This window comes from Macaca mulatta, chromosome 2 (assembly GCF_049350105.2).
Source record: "Macaca mulatta isolate MMU2019108-1 chromosome 2, T2T-MMU8v2.0, whole genome shotgun sequence".
Lineage (NCBI taxonomy): Eukaryota > Metazoa > Chordata > Mammalia > Primates > Cercopithecidae > Macaca > Macaca mulatta.
In genome coordinates, this window is record NC_133407.1 from 33,214,732 (window position 1) to 33,240,749 (window position 26,018).

At 44.6% G+C, this 26,018-nt stretch overlaps 2 protein-coding genes across 3 annotated transcripts in view; one reads left to right on the forward strand and one right to left on the reverse strand.

The window, feature by feature from the left end:
* Window positions 1-17,118, forward strand: part of SH3BP5 (SH3 domain binding protein 5) — a 76,801-nt gene extending 59,683 nt beyond the window's left edge. Inside the window, exons 4-9 of the mRNA XM_015132213.3 lie at window positions 2,309-2,473; window positions 9,756-9,886; window positions 12,240-12,282; window positions 12,986-13,205; window positions 14,927-15,187; window positions 15,680-17,118. Coding sequence (XP_014987699.2) covers window positions 2,309-2,473; window positions 9,756-9,886; window positions 12,240-12,282; window positions 12,986-13,205; window positions 14,927-15,187; window positions 15,680-15,897 — 1,038 coding nt within the window. The 3' untranslated portion in view covers window positions 15,898-17,118. The remainder of the gene's footprint in view (window positions 1-2,308; window positions 2,474-9,755; window positions 9,887-12,239; window positions 12,283-12,985; window positions 13,206-14,926; window positions 15,188-15,679) is intronic.
* A 2,534-nt stretch (window positions 17,119-19,652) lies between these two features.
* Window positions 19,653-26,018, reverse strand: part of CAPN7 (calpain 7) — a 47,025-nt gene continuing 40,659 nt past the window's right edge. For both annotated transcript variants that reach the window (XM_015132212.3, XM_015132211.3), the window contains 4 exons: window positions 25,874-25,936; window positions 25,181-25,311; window positions 20,922-21,014; window positions 19,653-20,829 (listed from right to left, as the gene is read on the reverse strand). In XM_015132212.3, coding sequence (XP_014987698.1) covers window positions 20,685-20,829; window positions 20,922-21,014; window positions 25,181-25,311; window positions 25,874-25,936 — 432 coding nt within the window. In that variant the 3' untranslated portion in view covers window positions 19,653-20,684. The remainder of the gene's footprint in view (window positions 20,830-20,921; window positions 21,015-25,180; window positions 25,312-25,873; window positions 25,937-26,018) is intronic.

Here is a 26,018-nt window from a genome sequence, read left to right on the forward strand (position 1 = left end):
CTGAGTCTATGATTTTTTTGTTCCCCCTCCTTTAACCTTTTTCACAAAGCGTCCCGAGCCTGTGGTTTCTGAAGACTTCCTCAAAGTCATGTGAGAATTGCTTGGGGAAGGGTGGGGTCCCTGTAGTTTCCCTCTTCCCATGTCCCAGGGGCTGCCCTAGGGATGTCCCACCAGGGCTTATGTAACTGACTTGGGGTCGTGGTTAACCAAGGGAGAGTGGTGGGACGCTGCAGAGGCCAGCTTTTGGCAGAAGTGGGCTTGTGGCTTGTGCTCTGCTGGGGAATTCAAGGGGAGCCTGTAGAGTGGTGACTGTGATGTTTCAGTGCTGATTTCTCATGCAGTCACACAATTGCCATCACCTGGCCCATCTTGGGGTAAAGGTATCCACTGTCCACAGGAAATAGAATTGGAATCACCCATATAATTGTAAGTTTCCCAGTGGTCACAGTAAAAAAGGAAAAATGAGGAAAGATGAAATGGTGAAGTTAAATTTGTTTTTTTTTTTTTTTGAGTCAGAGTTTCGCTCTTGTCACCCAGGCTGGAGTGCAATGGCGTGATCTCAGCTCACTGCAACCTCCACCTCTCAGGTTCAAACGATTCTTCTGCCTCAGCCTTCCGAGTAGCTGGGACTACAGGCGTGTGCCACCACACCCAGCTAAGTTTTGTATCTTTAGTAGAGATAGGGTTTTGCCATGTTGGCCAGGCTGGTTTCAAACTCCTGACCTTGTGATCCTCCTGCCTTGGCCTCCCAAAGTGCTGGGGTTACAGGTTTGAGCCAGTGTGCCCAGCCTGTGAATTTAATTTTTAAATTTTATTTATTTAAGAAGCAGGGTCTCATTGTGTTACCCGGGCTGGAGTGCAGCAGCATAATCATAGTTCACTGTAACCTCAAGTGATCCTCCTGCCTCAGCCTTCCAAGGAACAGGGAATGCAGCCATGTGCCACCATGCTCGATTAAGTTTTTAATTTTTTCCAGAAGTGGGGTCTTGCTGTGTTTCCCAGGCTGGTCTTGAATACCTGGCCTCAAGTGGTCCTCCTGCCTTGGCCCCCCAAAGTGCTGGGATATAGGTGGGATCCATTGCACCCACTTGAAATTAATTTTAATAATATATTTTATTTAATTTAGTATATCCAAAATATTTCATCATGTAATAAAAATTATTGAGATATTTAACATTCTTTTTTGTGTGTGTGTCCTAAGTCTTTAAGATTAGGGATGTCTTACATTCAATTGGGATGAATCACTTTTTTGTTTTGAGATGGAGTCTCACTCTTGTCACCCAGGCTGGAGTGCAGTGGTGCAATCTCAGCTCAGTGCAGTCTCCTTCTCCTAAGTTCAAGTGATTCTTCTGCCTCAGCCTCCCAAGTAGCTGGGATTATAGGCACCTGCCACCATGCCTGGCTAATTTTTGTATTTTTAGTAGAGACAGGGTTTCACCATGTTGGCCAGGCTGGTCTTCAATTCCTGACCTCAAGTGATCTGCCCGCCTCCCACAGTGCTGGGGATTACAGGTGTGAGCCACTGCAACCGGCCGGGATTAATCACATTTTGAACAATCAGTAGACGCATGTCGTGGTGGCAGCTCTAGACATGTGGTCAGCGACAGGTGGTATTGCTTCTCCCACCTGATGCTCCTTGAAAGCAGGGACCATGTTGTTTTAATTAATGAGGTCCTTCTCTTTGCCTGCCTGGTGCCACACTTGGCCTGTTGCTGGAGTCAGTGGGTGTGAGTGGAGTGGGGGCCTCTCTGGCAGAGGGGCAGTGCTGGGCTGGAGCTCCTACTGCCCGGAGTCTGGCACAGCTCTGCTTCTAGTCAGCTGTGTGATCTCAGGAAAGGCCGTGTCCTCTCAGCTACAGAGTGAAGTCTTTGGACCATGATCTCCAGGGTTCTGGTTCTGACTTGCCATGAATTGAGCCACAGATCTGGGCAGGGACGGTGACAGGACTACTGTATCCACCTTGACCTCATTAGTGAGGCAGAGCTTCTGAGAAAGGCCGTGGGGTTGGCTGTACCTGTCCCACCATGGGCTGGTTTGCCATGTCCGATTCTGGCCAAGGGCTGACGTGTGTATCTCATCCATTGGGCCCAGAACTGTGGAAACTGTCCGCTCACTGATTTGGCGCTCACTCCCCCATCAGGGGTCCATTGCCCTGTCTGGCATCTCTGAGGATCTGTGGGTGCCGGGAGTGAAGAGGCAGAGGTGAGCTTGTCCTGGTCCTTGGGATGCTTATTTTTTGAAAGGTAAAATGGACCGTGGGGAGTCCCCGCCATTTCCTGAGGCCTCATGAGGATTCTTTCTCACACAGGCTCAGCTGGAAGCTCAGAAAGCCACTCAGGACTTCCAGAGGGCCACCGAGGTGCTCCGTGCTGCCAAGGAGACCATCTCCCTGGCCGAGCAGCGGCTGCTGGAGGATGACAAGCGGCAGTTCGACTCCGCCTGGCAGGAGATGCTGAATCACGCCACTCAGAGGGTATGAGTCATGGCCGGGTGTGCTGTGGGGGTGTGCACGTGCATGCGCGCTGGCTTCCCCCGAACGGAGGTAACAGACTCGACTCCCAGGCGTGCTGCCTGAAAACACTCTGAACATCACAGGTTGTCATCTTCGTGTGGTCTCTTGGCTGCACTTGGTACGAAGCCAGTGCTCCAGAATGAGTCACAGTGTCTCTCCGTGACAGCAAGAGCTGTTCTTTCCCTTATGTTGCCTGAGGTTTGTCTGGTTTGGGTCATCCCCAAAGGGTGTTGACTGTGGACTCGGGCTTCCAGAGGGACCTGGTTGTTTTCCGGGGTCTGCTCCCACGGAACCCCAGCATACTGGCGGGGTTTAGAATCTGTGATGGGGAGACCTTGATGAACAGCCCTACACGGGGGCTGCACTTCGGGTATGTGCTGTCGGAGGAAGGCAGGGGTCATGGCAGATTAGACCAGAATCAGGTGTGTACTCAGGACAGGCCTTCTGGGCTGGGATTCAGGGAGTTGACAGGCACGAAGGAAGCGGACGGCGTGAGATCCTTACCCGCGGCTTGGCTGGCTGGGTTTTATGCCATTATATTGGGTTCTTTACCGGCTCCCATGACCACCTCTCTGGCTGCATTACTCAGAGCCAAAAATGGCAGTGCCTTAGTCTGCTCAGGCCAAGACAAAATACTAAACAAAATACCATAAGCAGGGTGGTTTGTAAACAATAGAAATTTATTTTTCACAGTTCTGGAGGATGAGAAGTGCAAGATCACGACATTGGTAGATTCAGTGTCTCATGAGGGCCTGTTTCTTGGTTCACAGATGACCGTCTTTTCCATGTCCTAACACGGTGGAAGGGGTACATGAGCTTATAAGGTCACTCATCTCATTCATGAGGGTTCCACCCTCATTACCTCATCACTTCCCAAAGGCCCTACCTCCAAATACCCTCACACTGGGGATCAGTTTCAACGTAAGAATTTTGAGAGGACACAAATGTTCAGACCATAGCAGCTAGGGACAGTTCTTGGCTCAGCAGTACTTGCTTACCCCTGCCTAACTCTATCGGGTTTCTTACAAGTCATGCAGCCTGTTCCTGGATACCTCTTTGCCCTTCCAGGCTTGGCTCCTGGGCTGCCCAGGCTCATGTTCCTGATGTCCCCCCACACCAGCCTGGGTCCATTGTGCCCCTCTGCATTCTCTGTCTAGATCCCCAGTGCCTGGAAAACCAGTGTAGGACTGGTTTGCTGCAGGGTGGGTGAGCTGACCTGTGGCTTCAGCAGCTCCAATAAGACCCTGTACAGAGCAGACAGGGGGTTGCAAGAGGTCTTGGTGACTCCTTAAGAAAGCCGTCTAGGGGGCTGGAATAGAAAAGTCAGCAGGTTAATGCCAACAGGATTTCCCTTTTAAATGTCACCTGTCGCAGTGGCTCAAGTCCTGGGGGATCTGATAATTAAAGGTGGCCTTGTGCTTCCTTAAATAGAAAGCTTGACACACAAATGACTTCAAGAGTCAAATCCACGTTGACTTTATGCACCTCTGTCTGCAGCCTGAGACTCTTGGCTGTGCTTTGCTTTGCGTGCCTCCTGCCCCCTAGTGGGTGTAATGCTCACGGAGCTAGACATGGGCTGGAAACAGCTTTTTTGGGTCATCTTGAGAAAAATGGAAGGGGTGGCTGGAAATATTGGAAGTTCACAAGCCAAAGTCCAATAGATATGAAAAGGACAAAATGTAAGGTAGTGTCTTCCAAGAAATTAGCTGATCGGTCACTTTTCCTTTTCGCCCTTCGTCCACCCCAGCTGGAGACCCATGTCAGCCTATAAGCAAGCATTTCAGAAGTCATTTAATCTGTTCTTTAAAGATAAACCATGCTTCTGCTTTGTGTATCTCTCATTTTTAAGTGCTAAGGCCCCAAAAGATGGTGGGTGGCCTCCCAAGGAGTGGTGTCCCCAAGGCCTCCACAGTGTGTAACTCAGGGCATCCGTTCACACCACAGACTTCGGGAATAGCGCTTTTTGGAGTTGTGCAGTGTAAGACCTGTGGGACTGTACAAGATGGCCCTGTACCCCTGAGGTCATGAGGACTCCATAGGGCCCCGGGAGGGTCAGCTGATACGTGCCTTCTCTGTGGCCACTGAAGGAAAGGGCCCTTTTGGTTTTCTTGGGCTTGGGGGCAACCTCTGCAGATTGGCAGGTGTTTTGGGTCACATGCCAGGATTTCCACCTTGGAGCTGATGTTCCTTTTCCCAGATCCCTTCACAGTTGCATAGGCTGGAAATGCCCCTCATTGAACAGTTAAAAACAGACACCAGCAAGAGACAAAGCCTGTGGCGAAGCTTTCCCCCATCACGTCCCTGTGCCACTCAGAAGTTCAGAATACAGAGCAGGCTTTCCGACTGTGATGGATGATGCAGAACATAATTCTTTCTCCAGGACACACACTTGCATGGTTGGCTTTGAAACAGTGTCGAGTAACTGGGAACTCTCTGGACTTAGCATTTCCCCCAGTGGTGCTCGTGTTGACCCCTCCTAGAGCTTCACAGGCCTGGCATGCTCAGCCAGCTGAAAGCTGCATGATGAAAGGGCTAGAGAATGTCTCCTCCCTTGTCTGCCTTCTGGGTACTCTAGGATGCTTGTTTCTTTAGAGCAAGGGAGCTTCATCTCACCCTCTTCTTCCAAAGTATTACTTTAGGGTCTACTAAAGGAAACTTCTGTGCTCAGAAAGGCCCAGGGCTGTCTTTGAAGAAATGGCAGTGGCTTGGACTACACGATCCCTCCAGGCACAGTGGGACACTGGGGTTCCCACGTAACGTGCCCAAGACTATCTGTGCGGCCTCTCACATTTCCTGGGGTGACATCAGGCAGCCACACTTGGAGCCGTGGCTGAAGCCGATGTACTAGGAGGTGGCAGGAGCCCTGATGTGCTCTGTTAGGCCACGTGCAGTGCCACAGACAGAGACAACGGATCAGTTTTCTGCTCTGTGCTGGGGTTGATGAGGACTCTGGAAAGTACAAGTAGCCTGTGGCAGAGCTGCCAAGCCTGCAGTTGAGCAGCCTTCCTTGGGGCACAGGGCCCGGGGTCCCTGCTGCTCCCCAGCTAGGGAGCTTGGGCCGCATAGGCCCCTTCAGCCGTGGCTGTTTTGGCCTTGAAGTAGCCTTTAGGGGAAGGTGATAGCTTTTCATCCTCTGAGAGAGGAGGGCTGGCATTCTGGAAGGGAGAAACTGGCTTTTCTGATGTCTGCTGAAAGAGCTCAGACAGCGGAAGCGGGAAATGTGACTTGGAAATGAGAGGTACGAACTGTTTCTGAACTGGCGGCAGGCAGTTGCTGGAGAGGACACGACGCAGGGCCAGCCCTTCTCCTGGTCCACAGTGGATATGAGCCTGGGATGGCAGGTGAGGAGCTGCTCAGGACAGCCTCCCTGACGGTGGTGGGTATGAACCGCCTCCCTTCCACACAGTGGGAAGCAGCGCCTTCTTAGGTCTCATTGCCCAAGGACGCAGTAAGAATCAGAAAACAGTCTGAAACAGTCAGAATGGAGGTTCTGAGCAGAGAGTGAGATTGCCTCCCTGGGCAAGGAGGCCCCTGACTGCAGCTCTATGATGTTGGAAGAGATGTTGGGAGTGTAACTGAGGGTACAAAGGTCTTGGAGATTGGAGAGTCGAGAAAGCCATAATGGGAGGCTGAGGAGCTGTGCCTGGTGAATGTCTACTAAGCAGGTTGGGCCATTCTGCTGGTGTGGGACCCCACAGAGGCTGTGCTAAGCCAGACTGAAACACCCATTCAGTGCCCAGTGGTGCCCATGCAGGAAGGTGCTGGCTGTTTGCTATCTTCTGTGAACTGACATGAACAGGGTCCGGGGCTGAGCAGTATCTCTGTGGTCCGTTGATCTTCAGCATCTGACTGCTCCGGAGTGCGGGGTGCAGTTTGCCACTCCTACCCCTCAGCTGCCCTCCTCCTTCCTTATCCCACCACACCCGACCCACATCACTGCACACAGCTTATGCCTGATGCTAGGCTGTAGATGGAGAAACTCCTTGATTACCTAGGAGAGGTAACCAAGGCGACATGCTCAGTGACCTTCTTCCTCAAGGCGGGAAGCTGAGTTGTGTGGAGGTCTCTTCCAAGAGCTGGAGGGTGTGTGTGAGAGAGAGAGATGGAGTCTCGCCCTGTCGCTCAGGCTGGAGTGCAGCGGCACCATCTTGACTGATTGCATCCTCCGCCTCCCAGGTTCAAGCTTTTCTCCTGCCTCAGCCTCCTGAGGAGCTGGGAGTACAGGCTCCCACCACCACACCCAGCTAATTTTTGTATTTTTAGTAGAGACGGGGTTTCACCACGTTGGCCAGGCTGGTCTCGAACTCCTGACCTCAAGTGATCTGCCCGCCCTGGCCTCCCAAAGTGCTGGGATTCCAGGCATGAGCCCCATCACACCTGGCTTCACTGGAGGTTTTGTATATACATGAGAAGTGGGGCGATAGGGGCAGGATGTGGTAGTAGGGTGAAGCGGGGGATAGTGACATGCTGGCCACTTCTTCAGTTTTCACTGCCAATATTGCCATGTGCTCGGAGCTTTCCGAGTGTTTTATCGTAGAAAGCCTGTGCTTCTGCTTGCAGCCTAGAGGCCAAGACAGAATGAGGGCCTGTGTGCAGATGGCAAGAACCTTGCTTCTCACAGGGGACTCTTTCTGTACAGGAGCCTCAAATTACAGCTTCTACAAGTCTATTGAAAATGCATTCTGACAGCTCCTTAAAGGTGAACCTTTCATTGGATCCTTTTGTAATAAAACAGTCACCCCCAACATGTTGTCTTTGATGAACCTGAAGGTTTGAGTTTTCATAAAGGTTATACCAGTAAATCCTTAAGTTTACCGCTGTTTCCCCAAGTATCAAGCATGAGATATTTTTAGTGCATTTTGTTTCCTTGTGAAATATCTGGTTTTGGAAGCAAAGGGAAAGGATTCTCTTAGCCCTTTGGTCTTGGTTTAGAAGTCATGTGAGCAAGCATGTCACCTCATGCCAGTTTAGCTCAGTTCCCTCCTATTTTTCTTCTCTTTTATTCTGTGGTTTTTAAAAATTATCTGAAGCACTGAAGCCTTTGTTAAAAGATATTTTTAAGAAGGTAAAAGCATAATTGGGATACAAATATAAAATGTTCTCGTGTCAAATACTTTCTATTAAATAAGGAGGGATCTAATGAGATGTTATAATTCTTGAATTCAAAAAAATACAAACTCATAGAAAACCAAGAATGCTGAAATGAATTACCAACAGATACAAAATGGACTATTACAGGGCAGTCAGTAATCCAATGCATCTGGGACACAGTTCATCTTCATTTCTCTGGGGGAAAAAACCCATTTGTATTACTGTCAGTTTTCTACAACTTACAGGGTTGTAAAACAGCTTCGAGACAAAGTCAGAGATAGCCTGGAAGGGTGCCCTAGACAGGACACCCTGTAATTTTTAATGCCCATATAAAAGTCTTTCATAATTTTTCATGGTACCTTTAAAAATCCTTATTATAAGTAAACTATCCTAGGGCTGATTGTGGCTGTTGACTGGAAGAGGTGGTAGAACACTGGCAGCTTTCTTCTGTGGCCTTCTCTTTTAACTGTGAACTAAAGATGTGGTGGTACCTCCCTAAAATTGTTCTACGGGGTCGACTAGTGACCATGAGCCCTCTGGGCTCCTCTCGGACGCTCACCAGAGAATAGAGAGGAATCCTTTAGCCTAACCTCTACTGTCTCTCTGGTTTATTTTATAACACTGGGAGTAGTAGGAAGAAGACCGGGAAAGAAATCGCAAGCTGCTTATGTGGCCTGAACTGCAGTTTGTTTCCCTCCTTTCTTCAAGGCAGGCCTTGTTCTGGTGTTTTTCTTTAGGTAAGCAAGGAGAGAACTAACACTGCCCATGTCTGAGGGACTGGGCCTGTGAGCTGCCTTTTTTTTTTTTTTTTTTTTTTTTTGGCCATTGAGGGCCCTTGAGTATTGGTTTTGTAACTCATTTTTTTCAACAGACTTAACAGTGTTCCCACCAGAATTTCCCACCAGAACTCTGACTCGTCTTCTGCTCACAAATGTTTGTGTACCTCAAAATCTGATGTGAATGACTGGGTTTTAATTGCTTAAATGTAAAGTTTGCCCCTTCTGGATCCTGAGTTCTTCTGTGCACAGCCAACTAGTTTAGAATATTTGGGAAAGGACCAAACAACGGAAGTCATGGCTGCTTTGCTGGCTTGAGTGCCGTCGTGCCTGGTTTGCTAGTTCTTGGTTTTGGTGGTCTCCTCATTAGGTTCCCCGTCTCAGGTTCCCACTGCTGCTGTCTGGCCATTTGCCTGCCCATCAGGCCCCTGCCCCAAGGTGTGAACGGGAGGAGCTCTAGGTGGCTACTTAGATCCAGGAACCTAAGAAAGTGGACATCTGTTGAATCAGAAAATAGTTCAAAATTTTCTTTTTGTTTTTCCATTTTCTCAGTCATTGCCACAGCCAATTTAGCTATTTAATCTTGCCTCACAAGATCTTTTCAAAATAGATCAATAGGAAAAGAAAACCACTATTGGGAAGCTGGTTTATTCTTAGTCTGACCACTGATTTGCTCAAATATATATCTAGATATAGATATCGATATTTATATGTATATATATATTTTGAGATAAGAGTCTTGCTCTGTCGCCCAGGATGGAGTGCAGTGGCGCGATCTCGGCTCACTGCAACCTTCATCTCCTGGGTTCAAGTGTTCTCCTGCCTCAGCCTTTCAAGTAGCTGGGACTACAGGCACACGCCACCATGCCCAGCTAATTTTTGTATTTTTAGTAGAGACGGGGTTTCACCATGTTGGCCAGGCTGGTCTCAAACTCCTGACCTCAGGTGATCCACCCGCCTCAGCCTGCCAAAGGGCTATGATTACAGGCGTGAGCCACCGCGCACTGCCCAGAGTATTTTTATTTTTGAGACAGTCTCTGTCGCCCAGGTGCAGTGGCATGATAGCTCACTGCACCCTCCGCCTCCGGGTTCAAGTGATTCTTCTGCCTTAGCCTCCTGAGTAGCAGGGACTACAGGAGCACTCCACCAGGCCTAGCTGATTTTTGTATTTTTAGTAGCGATGGGTTTCACCAGGTTGACTAGGATGGTCCTGATCTCCTGACCTCGTGATCCACCCACCTTGGCCTCCCAAAGTGCTGGGATTACACGTGTGAGTCACCACACCCGGCCAAAGAACATTTTTTGAAAAATGATGTAATATTCCAAGCAGGGGCTGTTCTGGGCTGGACTGGGCTGAACTCTGCTGTTGTTTGCAGGTCATGGAGGCGGAGCAGACCAAGACCAGGAGCGAGCTGGTGCATAAGGAGACAGCAGCCAGGTACAACGCCGCCATGGGCCGCATGCGACAACTGGAGAAGAAACTCAAAAGAGCCATCAACAAGTCCAAGTAAGTCTGGACACGGCCTTCCCTGGGCCGTGCGGCTATCCGTCTGCATCTGCTCAGCCTTTTGTATGTCACGCACTCAAGGACCACCCTGAGTAGTCCTTTGATGTAGACCCTGGGGCCTCACCAGAGCCCCTGCTCAGGCTCTCTTGCCCCCTAATATTCTATGACCCCCCGAGGCAGAGGATGCTAAGGGGTGGGCTGCTCTAGATATGATTGAGTTAGGAAACACAGAAAAAGGAATTTCAAAGGCACATTATTAAATGGCCCACTGGCTGGGATTTGGTAAATTCACGCTGTACCCTTGGGTCTGTGGTTGATAGTGTGGACAAGGCCCTATCCCTCAATTTATCTGTCAGTGTAATAGGGATGAGCTGTGTTCACAATGCATGTTTCCTGTGATCAAGAGCTGATAAAATGCTATAAGACTGGCTTTAGTATTTTTTTTTTCCCCCAATCTCTTCTCACTACAGCCCTGTATGTTTTTATACAACATTGATAATGGTGGGCAGGCACAACTGTGTACCCTCTCTTGGGGACAAGCCCCCGCTTCATTCCCAGTTCCTGGGCCTCCTAGCAAAAGGAGGACGACTTATGATGACCTAGACTTAACAGCCAAAGGTAGACCCAGAGCGGGCTGTGCAGGGCTACTGAAGGCCTGTCTTCCAGGCATGGTCACAGCCCCAGCCAGGAGGGGCCGGGCAGTTGGAAGCTTGGCAGATGCCCAGTTCTCATGCAAGTGAGGGAATGGTGACAATTCAGTGAGGAAGAGAGGGGGGCAAGGAAGAGTCTGGTCCTCCTAGGCTCTGTACTACTCCCCAGTACCTTCTTCCAGGCTTGACTTTTCTTTGGTTTCTGCTCACACTCTTCCAACATACATATGTACACATACGTGCAGAGGAATAGCATTTAACCATTTATTATTGCACTTAATTGACTAGTGTATTTTTGTTTTGGTTTGGTTTTTGGTGTGTCAGGGGCTGATCTCTTGAGAGCTAAGTAGCAGACGTGTATACAGCATTTTTCTGCAGGGGAGGCACGAGGTGGTAAGGGTTGCTGTAGGACCTGTGCCTGCTCTGGGCAAGCCCAGGCATCATCCATATGGCAACACCCAAGAAGGTTGAGGAGCAGCCTTTGATGCTGCTTCCTTTGTTGTGAATATGGTGGGTCTTTTCTCAAAAGACCACTAACTCCCACTGCACACACATCACATGTCATCCATTAACCTGTTTAAGAAAATAAATCTTGTGATTGTACTTTGCCAGCCTTCTCAGACTCCAAGAAGAGTATAGGGACAGATCATAGTCTTGGGCGGCTCCTGTCTGCCCAAAGGATAAAATATACATCTGTGCATTCCATGGAGTGGCTTCCAGGCCACCTCCATGCCCACCCTGCGTTTCCAGCCACACTCCCTTGCATGGATGCTCGTGTTGCTTTTGCTGGGACATCTTCCCTGTGCCCTCCGATGCCCATTCACACACATACTCCTCACCTTGTGCTCCTGTCTGCTCCTTTTGGTCACGAGAGAACTTATACACCCCACTCTCTCCCCAAGTTTCAGGATTTTCATACCTACCAATGGCAGTCCTGTGTCCTTGTCATCCATCTGGATCCTCAGGATGCAGGACTTGAGAGCTTCATGGAGGCTGAACAGCTCAAGAATAAAGCAATGATCTACTCTTAATGTTCAGGCACCAAAGTTCCTAAAAAAGAGCCAAGCTCTTTTGGCTGACCCAGAACCAAGGGAACTGCTAGGATACTGGCATTTCTTGTGCCCATTATGTGGCTGAGTTGGCCAACTAACAACTCCAGTCTTTGGACAGGTTCAGGAGGACCAACCTGAGACCCCCTCCTAGTGGTGGCCTTGCTGTGCTGTGAGGGAGGTGTGGTGCTTCTCTCTCTTCCCCAGTTGACTTCAGTAGAGGAGAAGGTTTAAGCAGCCCTTCTCCAGCCTCATCTGCTTTTCATCCCTGGGGAATCAACTTCGTTAGGAGAGTAGATCCAGGCCACCCTTACTGCTGGGTATAACCCGTGTGGCCCTGAACAGCCTTCCCACACAGGAGGAATATGAGCTAGGTTGCAGAGTCCCCAAGATATCTGTGTGTGGCTTCCCCGTGTCTTGAGATGGGCCTCCTGTCAGTATAGCACTGGGTGAGCCCAGCTGTTCTATCTGGTGTCTGTCAATCAGTCTACAAAGCTAGGAGCATCACTCACATGTCATGGCCTTGTTAGAATTTACTAAATATTGGAAGGATGACCTGGCCAGTGGTAGCTGATGCCTCTTTTTCATCTTGTGGAGTTGACTGTGGTTACTGTATTATATTACTCTGATGGTTTTCCTTCTTGTCTTCTGCAGGCCTTATTTTGAACTCAAGGCAAAGTACTACGTGCAGCTTGAGGTATGTGTAGCTTTGGGCTTTTGTCACTGATGGGATTTTTCTACACTCAAAGCTTCACTTTTCTGGGGCAGCAGAATATCAAATGGGCCACTTGCTATAAGGGGAAAGTGGAGAGACACATGCTTTACTGAGTTTTCAGACCTCAAAATTGTCTTGGTTGGGTCTTCATTCGTCTCTGAACCTCTAACTGCTGTTCAGTCACTTTCTCTGTTGTACGAGGCCAGTGGTTCTCACAGCATGCTCTTAGGACTAGCAGCATCACTATCACCTGGAGACCTGATAGACCAGGTCCCACTCTAGACCGACTGAATCAGAAACTCAGAGGTTGGAGTCCAGTGAGCTGAGTCTTAACACTCAAGGGGATTTTGATGCAAGTTCGAGAACCACTGTACTGGGAACCAGATGTCTAGACTGTGGGACTTGGGTGTGTTTGCCCATTTTTGCTTCCCTGATGGGGGTTTATTCCACCAGTGAGAGTTGTGGGGTATCAGAGCTTGTCACCTGGATGGTATCTGGGGATGGTAGTGGCTGATTTTGTCTGGTGAATGAATAGCAGTTATAATGGTAATCAGGTCTTCAGTCATGTCTTGGAACATTCCTTGAAGTAGAATGATGGGCAGAAAATGTACTTGAACCTGTCATTCAGAAAGCATCTTAAGGCTAACAGGGTAGTCTTCACTTAGTCTCCTGTTCTCTCGACCAGCAACTGAAAAAGACTGTGGACGACCTGCAGGCCAAATTGACCTTGGCAAAAGGCGAATACAAGATGGCCCTGAAGAACCTGGAGATGATCTCAGATGAGATCCACGAGCGGCGGCGCTCCAGTGCCATGGGGCCTCGGGGATGCGGTGTTGGGGCTGAGGGCAGCAGCACATCTGTGGAGGATCTGCCAGGGAGCAAACCTGAGCCTGATGCCATTTCTGGTAAGTCAGGGGCTCCACTGGGTACATGGGGAAGATACCAGACTGTGTGATTTGTTTCCCAGAGTCCTCACTTTCTCTGGCCATCACTGAAAGGTCTCAGAGTTGGGCAGGCCTGAGGGCTGTTTCTGGTGGCTTCCCATGTTTTATGGAACACTGTGTTCATCAAGATGGTACTAAGTGTTCCTCGAAGTCAGGATTCTGTGGTCAAATAAATTGGGAACATTACACCTTCACTCCTCTTTGAAAGTCAAAGTACACATTAGAACATTCAAGGCTGAGAAGTCCTGCAGGAAAGAAGAGCTGTCTAAGATAGGGACCTCTGGAATCAGATTTGATTCAAATCTGTCTTTACATCATTACTAGTGCATAATGTGGGCAAGGGCCCAACTCTGTATTTCAGTTTCTTCACCTGTAAAATGGAGAGCATGATGGTATCTACTGTATACTATGCATTGTGTAGGGTGGTGGTTCAGATTACATGAATCAATCCCTGACACCCAAGAGGCACTCAGTAAATGGTGGCTCTCACTGGCATCTGATCATAGAGACCTCTTTTCCCAGGGCCACCCCCTGGAAAACTGATAGAAGTTTGACTTGGTTTCTGTCATGCTCATCAAGAAAACCCACCCAACACTGTCTTTGCACACTTCCTTTCTTTTCCTTACCTGTGGAATAATCCCTGTTGGCTCTTTCCCAAGCTCCTTCCTCAGGAGTTCTTTAATTCCTTCAACAACTATTTAAGTGCTAGGTTCAAGGTAAAGGAAAGGAAACTATCATTTGAACAACTATTATGTATGAGTTACTTTAACATATACATCATCTCAAACCCTGCATGGAGAGGATCATGACGCTTACAGAGGTTAAGGTAACTTGATCAAGGTCACACAGCAAGTCTTGGAGTTAGGGATTCAATTCAGGTCTGAGCCTATTTTCTGTCCCCAACATTACAGTACTTATCATTTGTAAGAAACCTTTACGGAATGCTACAAGGCTGTTTTTAAAGAGAAGAGGGGAAAGTTCTAATAAGGAGTGGGATTGTGGGCAGGCTGAGGGAAAACCGCTAAAGGCCAAAGAGGCTTTGAAACCATGGGAATAACATGTGTCTGCGCCTTGTTATTTTGGTCTACCAAATAATGTGGCTACGGAGCATTGTAAAGGATTTCTGTTCTTTTGCAGAAAATGGTGATGTGGGTAGACTGTGAGTGTGTTCTTTATGAGATCAGAAGTTACCTGGAAGATAACAAAGGTCCCAGCAGATACTCCATGCTGGCCTGTTTCTTCTAGCAGCTCTTGCTTCTATTGCCCTAAGAAAGAAGCCTGAGTCCAGCTGGCTTTGTTTGGGATGTGTTACAGAGGACCAGAACCTCTTCCTGTGCACATGAGGATCTGTTTGGGGGACGGAGGTGGAGTAAAGGTCCTAATTTGTGGCTGAATTAATTTTCCATTTTTAGGTAATGTCTGGTGACACTGATGTCTTGGCAGGGTTATAAGGTTATTGGAAGGGCGCTTAATATCCATGGGATCCAGCTGCCAGCTGCTTCCCTTCCAGCTGCTTTAGAGGCTGGCCATTCAGGCTTGGGAAGTCACATTCCTTCATTAGGCACTCAGAGGTAGAGATTCTGCAGTCCCCATACTGTGTCTAGCTGCCTGCCAGCAGCAAGCACTTGTGGTATTTGAGGAGGTGACAGAACCCATGTGACTGGTGTTCTCTCTCAACTTAGTGGCCTCGGAGGCCTTTGAAGATGACAGCTGTAGCAACTTTGTGTCTGAAGATGACTCGGAAACCCAGTCTGTGTCCAGCTTTAGTTCAGGACCAACAAGCCCGTCTGAGATGCCTGACCAGTTCCCTGCGGTTGTGAGGCCTGGCAGCCTGGATCTGCCCAGCCCTGTGTCCCTGTCAGAGTTTGGGATGATGTTCCCAGTGTTGGGCCCTCGAAGTGAATGCAGCGGGGCCTCCTCCCCTGAATGTGAAGTAGAACGAGGTGAGTAGCAGCCTTCTCACCCTGTCCCAGATGCCGCACTGCCTCTGTAGCCTGACTGTTGTGCCGTTCCATACCTCTGCCAGGTCTCAGGGACCCCATGCTGCATTACCAGGTCTCTGTGGTTGCGTTGTCAGTATTGATCACTGAGGTTGTTTCCAAGTGCTGTTCTGGGGAGCTCCTGGCTCCACTCAGCTTCTATAAAGTAGAGCTTAGGTCCTGTGTCTCACATCAGAACAGTCTCCTTGGCAAGCACATAGCAGAGAGGTTTGTTTCTCAGCTATAAAGTCCATGTGGCAAATTTCATCTCTATAGCTAAGGAATATATAAAACATCACAAGGAATAAAAGCAGTAAATGATTATGTACTGAGAACCTCTCTGATAGGCACGGTAGGCAACAGTGGGAATTCTACAGGGCTGTTAGCTGATTGGTTTGAGCTCAAGTGACTTAGAATTGTTAATACTCACTTTTGATAATCTTTGTATTTCTACAGGAGACAGGGCAGAAGGGGCAGAGAATAAAACAAGTGACAAAACCAACAACAACCGGGGCCTCAGCAATAGCAGTGGCGGTGGTGGCAGCAGTAAGAGCCAAAGCAACACCTCCCCCGAGGGCCAGGCCTTGGAGAACCGGATGAAGCAGCTCTCCCTCCAGTGCTCAAAGGGAAGAGATGGAATTATTGCTGACATAAAAATGGTGCAGATTGGCTGATTCATCCTGGGCCCTGGCCCATGTGCATATCAACATTTATACATGGAACTGGAGAACATTGTGCCAATAATCATTTAATATATGCCAAATCTTACACGTCTACTCTAAACTGCTCTAATGAAGTTTCAGTGACCTTGAGGGCTAAAGATTGTTCTTCTGGGTAAGAGCTCTTGGGCTGGTTTTTCAGAGCAGAGTTGTTGCTGCGGGTAGACTGTGACCAGGTTCACAGCCTTTGTGGAACATTCCGTGTAATGGCATTGTGGAAGCAATAACTAGTTCCTATGAAAGAACCAGAGCTGGGAAGATGGCTGGGAAGCCAGGCCAAAGTGGGGGCAACAGCTTGCTTCTCTTTCTCTTCTCACCCTTCAATTTGTATGGGAAAATGGAGATGTCCTCTCCACTTTATTCCATGATATCTAAACGAAAAAGAAAACCCACACACAAAGCAAAAACTCAAGCATTAAGAGCACATATTTTTGACCCAGTGGAGGCTTAAAAAAAAAAAAATCCAAGAACACAATTCACGTTCACTGCCTCTGGTGTTCAGAGGGGGGCTTTTAAAAAAGCGTGTATTCTGGGATACCCATTGAAACCATTTTCGAGAAAGGCTACCATGAGCTGCACTTTTTGGGGTGGGAAAGGTGAATGCCGGGGGGGATGAGGGTAGGAGGGACTTACAGAAGGGGATTTGTGGCTGTGGGGGAGAAGGTTCTACAGCATAAGCCTTATCCTGCCAGCCAAGGGGATTTATTCTAAGAGAAGTGCATGTGAAGAATGGTTGCCACTGTTATTAGATTGACAAGATGTTAATTTCTCTGTAGGTTGTAACGTTAAAAATAAATGAAATTATTTAAGGGTTATGCTGCACTAGTATTCCTTAGAGGAAACTGTTCTTTAAAGTTAGGAAAGGGAGTAGGCAGGCATGTGTTGGCAAAGGCTGTTAATAGTAGTAAGTGTTAAGACTGCTTTTCTTTAATGTTTTCATGGTAATGCATATTTAGAGCACTGTATTTTTGTCTTGTTAAGAAAATTTAGCATTTCTAAAAGAAAAAAGTAACCCTCTTTCAAACTGTTAATTCTGTCACAGCCTGTATATTTTAGTCATTTGTAAATCTCTTCATACAATAGTGACTTCTTTTTTGACTGATACAGTATCTTAATTACAAGGTTATTTTGTACTTGTCTTAATACACTGAGTGTAATAAAAACAGCTTGAGAAAAGTTTCTACTTTCTGTGACTTCAAATAACTCCCAGTATTGCCCAAATCTTCTAGGCAACCCTTCTGCCGTAAGGAAGAGCATGGAGTGCTGTGCTCACCAGTCATCATTTTCAATTAAGGTCATGAATAGTAATAATTTAAGCCTTGATTACCAAGGTTTGAATTCTACTTTTGCTGCTACTAAAGCTGCGGGCAGTGAGGAAACACAGTGGCAGATAAGTAAAATAAAGACGAGGTGGTGACGCTGGAGGAGTGGGCCTCGGCTGCACACTGCATGCAGTCTCCTAGGAAGCTTAAGTGTTGCTGTCAGCTCTCATCCCCAGAGAATTATTTAATTAACTGGGGGGTACACTTGGGCATTACTTTTAAAAGCTCCCCGAGGGAATTCAAATGTGCATTCAGAGTTGAGAATCAGATGGATCCTTTCTCTGTGGAAATGTTACAATGCTGGACTCTTAATCTGCGTTTCATTATTAAAGCATGCTGTGGAGAAAAATTCTTGGTTGGCCAATCATAAGGTTTAAGTTTCAGAAATAACCCTTTGCAGTATCAAAAGGTGTTTTACCTAGAAGTTAATATTTCATCTAGGAAAGTTCATAGAAGTCCCTTGTGCTATTTAAGAATATTAAACAGCCGGCCAGGCCCGAGGGTTCATGCCTGTAATCACAGCACTTTGGGAGGCTGAGGTTGGTGGATCACTTGAGCCCAGGAGTTTGAGACCAGCCTGGGCAACATGGTGAAACCCAGTTTCTACCAAGAATACAAAAATTGGCCAGTCTTGTAATTTGGTCTCAAACAAGAACACTTAACAGCATACCTGAATTTGACTAGTGACCTTCAGGGTTCATTCAGTTCTCATAAAATCTCCTCACACCCTTTAACCTGTAGTAAAGACACTGAGACTTGCTTGACTTACCATTAGCAAAAACTTCCCTGCAATTGAGGCAATTCTTTTTCCGCCTAGAAAAAACACCATCTGGAAAATAGCCCAAACTAGGATAAAGTTTTTACGGCAGAGTCAAGTTATACAATCTAATAACTAGAAATTTCTAAGTACTTGCAGAGAAGGAAAGTGGGATGGAATTTTCTAACATTGGGGCTTTCTTTCCCTTGTCTTTACAAAAGACAAAGCCTAGGCAGTCAGTAGCACTAGAGTATTCCTTATTTGGGCATTAAAACTCTCTCTTGTTTCCTGCCTCAATCCCCTTTCCCATCAGCCTACCTGTCTCCTACACCAGAAAGGGATGCAGACCACCTTTTGACCAGGGCTCCCTTGTCACACTATCACCTAGTCAAATCTCTAGTTTTACGTAGTCTGCCCCCACTGCTGTCACTGTGGCCTCTTTATCTCTACCACATTTGACATTTAATTATACTCTTCTGGGAATTCTGTTCATTAGGCTTCTTAAATCCCCCTCCAACCCCCTTGTTTTCTTGTATCTCCTGTTAGTCTATGTATTTTTTTCTAAAAATTAGAAATACTTTCTAAAAAGCTTCCCCCAAATCAGTTCTTAACCATCTTTAGTTCACATGTGACTCCTGACTTTTTGGGTGATCTTGCTTACTACGCCACGTTGATTCCAGATCTGGATTTTCTGGGCAATTTAATGTGTCAAAACTTACCTTCGGTGAAGCTATGAGCATCTGTCCATGTGCTGAATTAGAAACCTGAGTCATCCTCTCTAACAACTCCTGACTAGTCTGTCTGTTACTTAGAACCTCTGAAGGGCCTGGATTGTTTTTCCTCCCTCTATAACAGGTCTGGATCTTGTCCCTCCCTCGACTAGATGGCTGTGTCTGTGGGTGTCATTAGACACACACAGCAGGTCAATCAGGGCTCAGGGAAGGCGGCTTGTAAACCTGGGGCAAATACCTTAATCTCTTAGGCTTCTTTCCTCAATTGTAAGAAGTACAAATAATAGTATCTATACTTTATTCAGCTATTGGGAAGAGTAAAAAGAAAAATATACACATTGGGTACATAGTAAACACTCAATAATGGTCAGTAGTCTGTCTTTTGAAGCCTTTCCTTCAAGGTCCAAGTTAAAGTATCAATTCTTCAAGTACAATTTTTTATATTGGTCCAGCCAAAATTAATCTTTCCCTTATTCAAACACTGGTGGCATGTTTTTAGAGCTCTATTATAGAAATATCAGTGCCACAGTTAAGTTGTTCATATATAGGTCTCTTCTAATACATTTGATGGATTAGGTTTTCAGTTTGCATCCTGTACAAGATCTTTACCACAACAGGTTCAAATCATGTGTTTATAATATAGTTCTTATGTTCTGGATTTTTTCTTTTTAAAGAGTAACAGAAAACTAGTTAAATTAGTCCACCTAAAATTAATAGGCTAAAACTGAAAGCATGAAGTATTTACCAAAATGAAATCTCATTAGTGTAATAATCTACCACTATTCTGTAAAAGAACAGATTTTTGTTGAAATATATATTTTCATGCAAATAATCTATCGTCATTTACATGAAACATGACAGATGAAATCTTTGAATAAATCTAAGTTAAACTATGCAATATCCATAAGTATAAACATTTTATTTCAATTTAAGGTAGTAGCAATACAAAATAAGTTCTGACAATTATAAAGTAGAGACAATGAAAAATCCCACCCTATTTTTAGAATTTTAAAATATTGAGCATCATTCTATCCTGATGGGTTTTTATGTAAACTGGGAATTTACATGACACCAGTATCTTGGCAATTCACTTTTTCTGAATGCTACATATCCCAATCACCATATATTAAATTCTCTATTTTCTTCAAAGTGCCACTGCCACAAGAGCACTGAACGATACAGCCATTTAAAAAAAGACGATACAAACTAAATTGTAATGTCTTCAATATCTCAATTACTATTTTTTAAAAATAAAAACCGCAGTAGCGAATTTCTCTAAGTTCTTGCTACATGATTGAATGGGAGATAATCTCAACAATTTTTGTTCTTAGGCATGAGCATCTTCATGCTAAGGTAGTCTATATTTAAAAGCTTTATTCTTTCATAACTGGGCAACATTTTAAAATAATAAATAATGCAAAATTAAAATCAATTATGGTGGCACAATTCATTTGATAATTAGTTGCCCAAGATGTATAGTAGAATCAAGCAGGTTTAATGTCCACATGCTCTGCAAAAAAGGGAAACAATGGAAATATTTCAGTATATTAATCTAGCCCACTATTCCACTCAAGGAATCTATATCCTTTTTCTCATCTGGTCTCAGTTCCTTTATCCTCTTAGCAAAGGCATCTCACAGTGATGACTAAGTCTAATCTTAATCATATGCACTTTTTATACAAAATGGCCCCTAAAATGCTAGCCAACTCTATATACACAAAACCATGTAAACGGTACCTCTAGGTGATTTAGGTAATTCTGACTATATACAGTTCTTACCAAACACCCTGACAAGCACCAGATACCACTGTAATGTGTTTTTAGATATTTAATTTCATTCTGATTGTTCTGCTTACTGTCCTGAAGATTTGTGTCCTTATTTGAAGAACTGATGTTTGGTTAAGTATAAAAGCCAGTAACGAGATTTCTCCATCACTGAAGTTGTGTGATCTTGATGGGGATAATGCTATTAAAGTCCAAGAAGAAAGGTCCTTCTTGTTTAGGCAAAAAGGTGCTAGGAATGATATTGAAGATCCCAGAAGGTATATTTTCTAATTCCAGGTAGCAAAACCCACACCTATATTTAGAGAAAATGAGAATAAAGTTTATAGAAGATGATGCCACAAAAAGTAAAGTATAAAATAGATACAACAAAAATGCCAACATTACCTATAGTCACCACTAGATTTCCTCAGAAAGCCATGGGGACCAGGATCTCCTACAGTAGAAACGGTTACAACCTCAAATCCAACGCTATATTGCCTAGCATTTAAAATGAACAGAATTACTGTATTAATATATAGTCTCAAGCATGTGATTTAAAATAACTATATCTGAAGTGTCGACGTCATATTATGTTTCTGAAGTTTCAGTAGAAACACATGCACTCTATTTGTGATCATGTAACACACCATTTATATATTTCAGTTGAAGCCTTAAAAATTAACACTGGATTAAACTTACTTTAAGAGAGACTGTATTTTTACCATGGGCTCCCCGGGAAATATTTTATTTTTTTGAGACGGAGTCTCGCTCTGCTGCCCAGGCTGGAGTGCAGAGGCGCGATCTTGGCTCACTGCAACCTCCGCCTCCTGGGTTCAAGTGATTCTCCTGCCTCAGCCTTCTGAGTAGCTGGGACTACAGGGGTATGCCACTGCACCTGGCTAAATTTTTTTGTATTTTTAATAGTGACAGAGTTTCATCATGTTGGCCAGGCTGGTCTCAAACTCGACCTCAGTTGATCCGCCAGCCTCAGCCTTCCAAAATACTGGGTTTACAGGCGTGAGCCACTGCACCCGACCTTTTTTTTTTTTTTTTCCTGAGACAGGGTCTCACTGTCACCCACGCTGGAGTACAGTGGAGCAATCATGGCTCACTGCAGCCTTGCCCTCCTGGACTTGCGATTCTCCCACCTTAGCCTCCTCAGGACCTGGGACTATGGGTATGTACCACCATATCTGGCTAATTTCTTAAATTTTTTTTTTTGGAGACAGGGGGTCGCCTTATGCTGCCCAGGTTGGTCTGGAATTTCTGGGCTCAAGCTATCCTCCTGCCTTGGCCTCCCAAAGTGCTGGGATTACAGCCTTGAGCCACTGTGCCTGGCCACAGGGAATAATTAAAAATATTGTCATTGGCTGGGCGTGGTGGCTCACGCCTGTAATCCCAGCACTTTGGGAGGCAGAGGTGGGTGGATCACAAGGTCAAGAGATCAAGACCATCCTGGCCAACACGGTGAAATCCCATCTCTACCAAAAACACAAAAATTAGCTGGGCATGGTGGTGCGCGCCTGTAGTCTCAGCTACTTGGGAGGCTGAGGCAGGAGAATCGCTTGAACCCAGCAGGCGGATGTTGCAGTGAGCCAAGATTGCACCACTGCACTCCAGCCTGGTGACAGAGTGAGACTCTGTCTCAAAAAAAAAAAAAAAAAAAAAAGAAAGAAAAAAATTGTTATTGTAACAAATGGGAAGGCCTTTGGGAAAGGAAGCCCTGAAACAAAATCTGAATTTACAGAAGTATTTAGCATACGATAAACATGGCATCCCAAATCAGTAAAGAAAGATTCATTTAGATGGTGATGAGGTAACACAAAATTTAGAAAAAAACTGTTAAATTGTATTTTATACCAAATATAAAAATATATTCATATGAATTTTTTAAATGCAAAAAAATTAAACCATAAAATAATCAGAATATGGTGAAAATTAATTTGATAATGTGGTGAAAGTTCCTGTCCACAGCAAAAGGAAACCAGAAGACAGATTTCATTATTTTAAAATGAAATGCTTTTCTATGTGGGAGAAAAATGACAATCTGAGAAAAACATCTGCAAATATGTGAAGGAGTTAATACCCTTATCTTATTCATGCTTACAATTAAAAAAAAAGATAACTCTATGGGCAAGAAACATGAATAGGCAATAAATAAACAATATTGTAACAAACATTGTTACATGTTCAATCCATCTAGAAATTAAGTACAAAAGAGCAAGTAGGTTTATTTACCTATTTCACCTATCAAACTGGTAGGGGTTTTTAAAATGACTTTCTTGTGGAAAAGTAGTTTAATTCTATCTTCATATTTTGGGTTATTAACTGCTGCTGGATTAGTTTGTAAGAAAAGCAAAATTAAGCCCAATCCTATTTAGAAGGTAGTTTTGTTTTTATTTGTATTGGTTTTTTTTTTTTTTTTGGTGGTTGTTGTATGAGACAGGGTCTTGCTCTGTCGACCAGGCTGGAGTGCAGTGGCATCGCATCATCTGGGATCACTGCAACCTCTGCCTCCTGGGCTCAAGCCATCCTTCCACCTCAGCCTCTCAAGTAGCTGGGATTATACAAGCACATGCCACCATGCCTGGCTAAATTTTTCAAAAAATTTTTGCAGAAATGAGGTCTTGCCATGTTGCTCAGGCTGGTCTTGAACTCCTGAACTCAATCCTCCTGTCTTGGCCTTCCAAAGTGCTGGGATTACAGGTGTGAGCCACCATGCCCAGGCTGTATTCTCTATGTTTTTTAAACCTTTTAAAACTATGAAATATAACACTTAAGTAAAACATGTATACAGCTTAATAAATCATTTGCAAAGTGAATAAACGCCTCAGCTTCCCCATCTGTCTCCTCCCTGCAAATTGATGTGAAACAGGGTTCTAATTACCCTTTTTACACATGGATACTCAATTATTCCATACCATTTATTTATTTTTTTGATGTATATAGTATAATTAAGTAAAAAGTCAATGATAGTTAGCATTATGATGTATGTCCATCTACTTCCCTTTTTTTTTAAAATTTATTTATTATTATTATACTTTAAGTTCTAGGGTACATGTACATAACGTGCAGGTTTGTTACATATGTATACTTGTGCCATGTTGGTGTGCTGCACCCATCAACTCGTCAGCACCCATCAACTCGTCATTTACATCAGGTATAACTCCCAATGCAATCCCTCCCCCCTCCCCCCTCCCCATGATAGGCCCCGGTGTGTGATGTTCCCCTTCCTGAGTCCAAGTGATCTCATTGTTCAGTTCCCACCTATGAGTGAGAACATGTGGTGTTTGGTTTTCTGTTCTTGTGATAGTTTGCTAAGAATGATGGTTTCCAGCTGCATCCATGTCCCTACAAAGGACACAAACTCATCCTTTTTTATGGCTGCATAGTATTCCATGGTGTATATGTGCCACATTTTCTTAATCCAATCTGTCACTGATGGACATTTGGGTTGATTCCAAGTCTTTGCTATTGTGAATAGTGCCGCAATAAACATACGTGTGCAAGTGTCTTTATAGCAGCATAATTTATAATCCTTTGGGTATATACCCAGTAATGGGATGGCTGGGTCATATGGTACATCTAGTTCTAGATCCTTGAGGTATCGCCATACTGTTTTCCATAATGGTTGAACTAGTTTACAATCCCACCAACAGTGTAAAGGTGTTCCTATTTCTCCACATCCTCTCTAGCACCTGTTGTTTCCTGACTTTTTAATGATCGCCATTCTAACTGGTGTGAGATGGTATCTCATTGTGGTTTTGATTTGCATTTCTCTGATGGCCAGTGATGATGAGCATTTTTTCATGTGTCTGTTGGCTGTCCATACCATTTATTGAAAAGACTGTCCTTTCCTGGGTAACCACCACCCAGATCAACAAATCCTCTCAGCACCACAGAATTCCCTGTATATTCCTAACTGCAACTCCTGTCCCCTCACAGAGCTTTTATAGTACTAACTCTCTCGCTCTGCTTTATAGTTTTACAACCTTAGTGTGCATCCTTAAATGACAGTCTTTTAGTTTTGCCTGTTCTTGACTTCACGGAAGTAGAATCACATGGTATATATTCTGTATATATGGCTTTTAAGACGTATCCATTATGACTTATCCGTTATGTTGTGTATAGCTGTAATTTATTTCCATTGTTATATCAGGACTCTATTGTATGACTCTATTATAATCGTAAATGTCAATGAACATTTGTTTCCAATTTCTGGCTATTACAATGGTTTACTGGCCATCTGGATTGCCCCCTTTATGACATGTTTTTATTTTTTAAAAACTGCAGATTTTTTTCTTATCAAAGTAGCATATTTACAAATATTTTAACATGCTCTTTGTCTTAAGAAATCTTTCCTTTCTTGAGGTTAAAACATTTCCTGCATTATCGTCTAGATGCTGTATTGTTTTGCCTTTCACATTTAGGTTTGTAACCCACCTGGAATTTTACGTGAAACAGGGTTCTAATTGCCCTTTTTACACATGGATACTCAATTATTCCATACCATTTATTGAAAAGACTGTCCTTTCCTCACTCCACTATAACGCCATTGTTATAAATCCAATGTCCATATATGCTTAGGTTTTTAAACTTTTTTGTTACACTATGTTCATTTTTAATAGAACATCATTAATTTAAGAAAGTTACTCATCACAAACCTTGGTCCTCGTAGCTCAATCAATAATGGCCCAGTCTTTTCTATATGGAATTGGTAGATGGGGTTATTTTTGTGAGTCTCTTGGAAATTTCCACATCCCCCAGCACTCTGACCACTCCACTTTCCATTAATCTAATAAAAACAAAGTTTCAGTGTTAACAAAATTTCATTCTTCAATTCCACTTGAAGACAAAACTCCATCTCCAAAAAAAAAAAAAAAAAAAAAAGGCAATTTCCTACTCTGTGGCTCCAACTCCTCTCTCCCATCTTTATTTGCTGGTGACAGCCAGGCTGCTTTGTTACACTAATCCCTATTTTCATCTCTTAGCCGCTAATCAAGTTGTTCTTTCTACAAGGCATTTTCCGTAGAATCTTCCTCTACACATCTAGCCTACCCTGCAGTTAATCTCAAATTCTACTTTTAAGGTTCATCCACACAGCCTTCTCTAACAACCAAAGTTTGCATTCATCTTCTTTCTCTGAATTTTCTTTTCACAGACGTTGCTCACTGAAGATCTTGTATTCCGACCCAAATTGAAGGCCACTTACGTTTCCCATATATTCCTGTGAAGCCTTAGAATGTCTTTATTTCATAATAAATTGCTAAATATAAAGAATAAAATGAGAGAAATGGGAAAGCGAATTTAAAAATTCTAAAAGAATGCTGAGATTACAACCAAATGAATCTTCTCACCCGTTTTGATAAGGTGTATGGTGAAGGAATCTTTGAAAAAGTAAAACTGCATGCTGAATATACCTAGATTAAAAAAAAGACTGTATTGATAAATTTTACACTTACAAGAACATCAAAGTGATACATGAATATACTGGAAGACTAA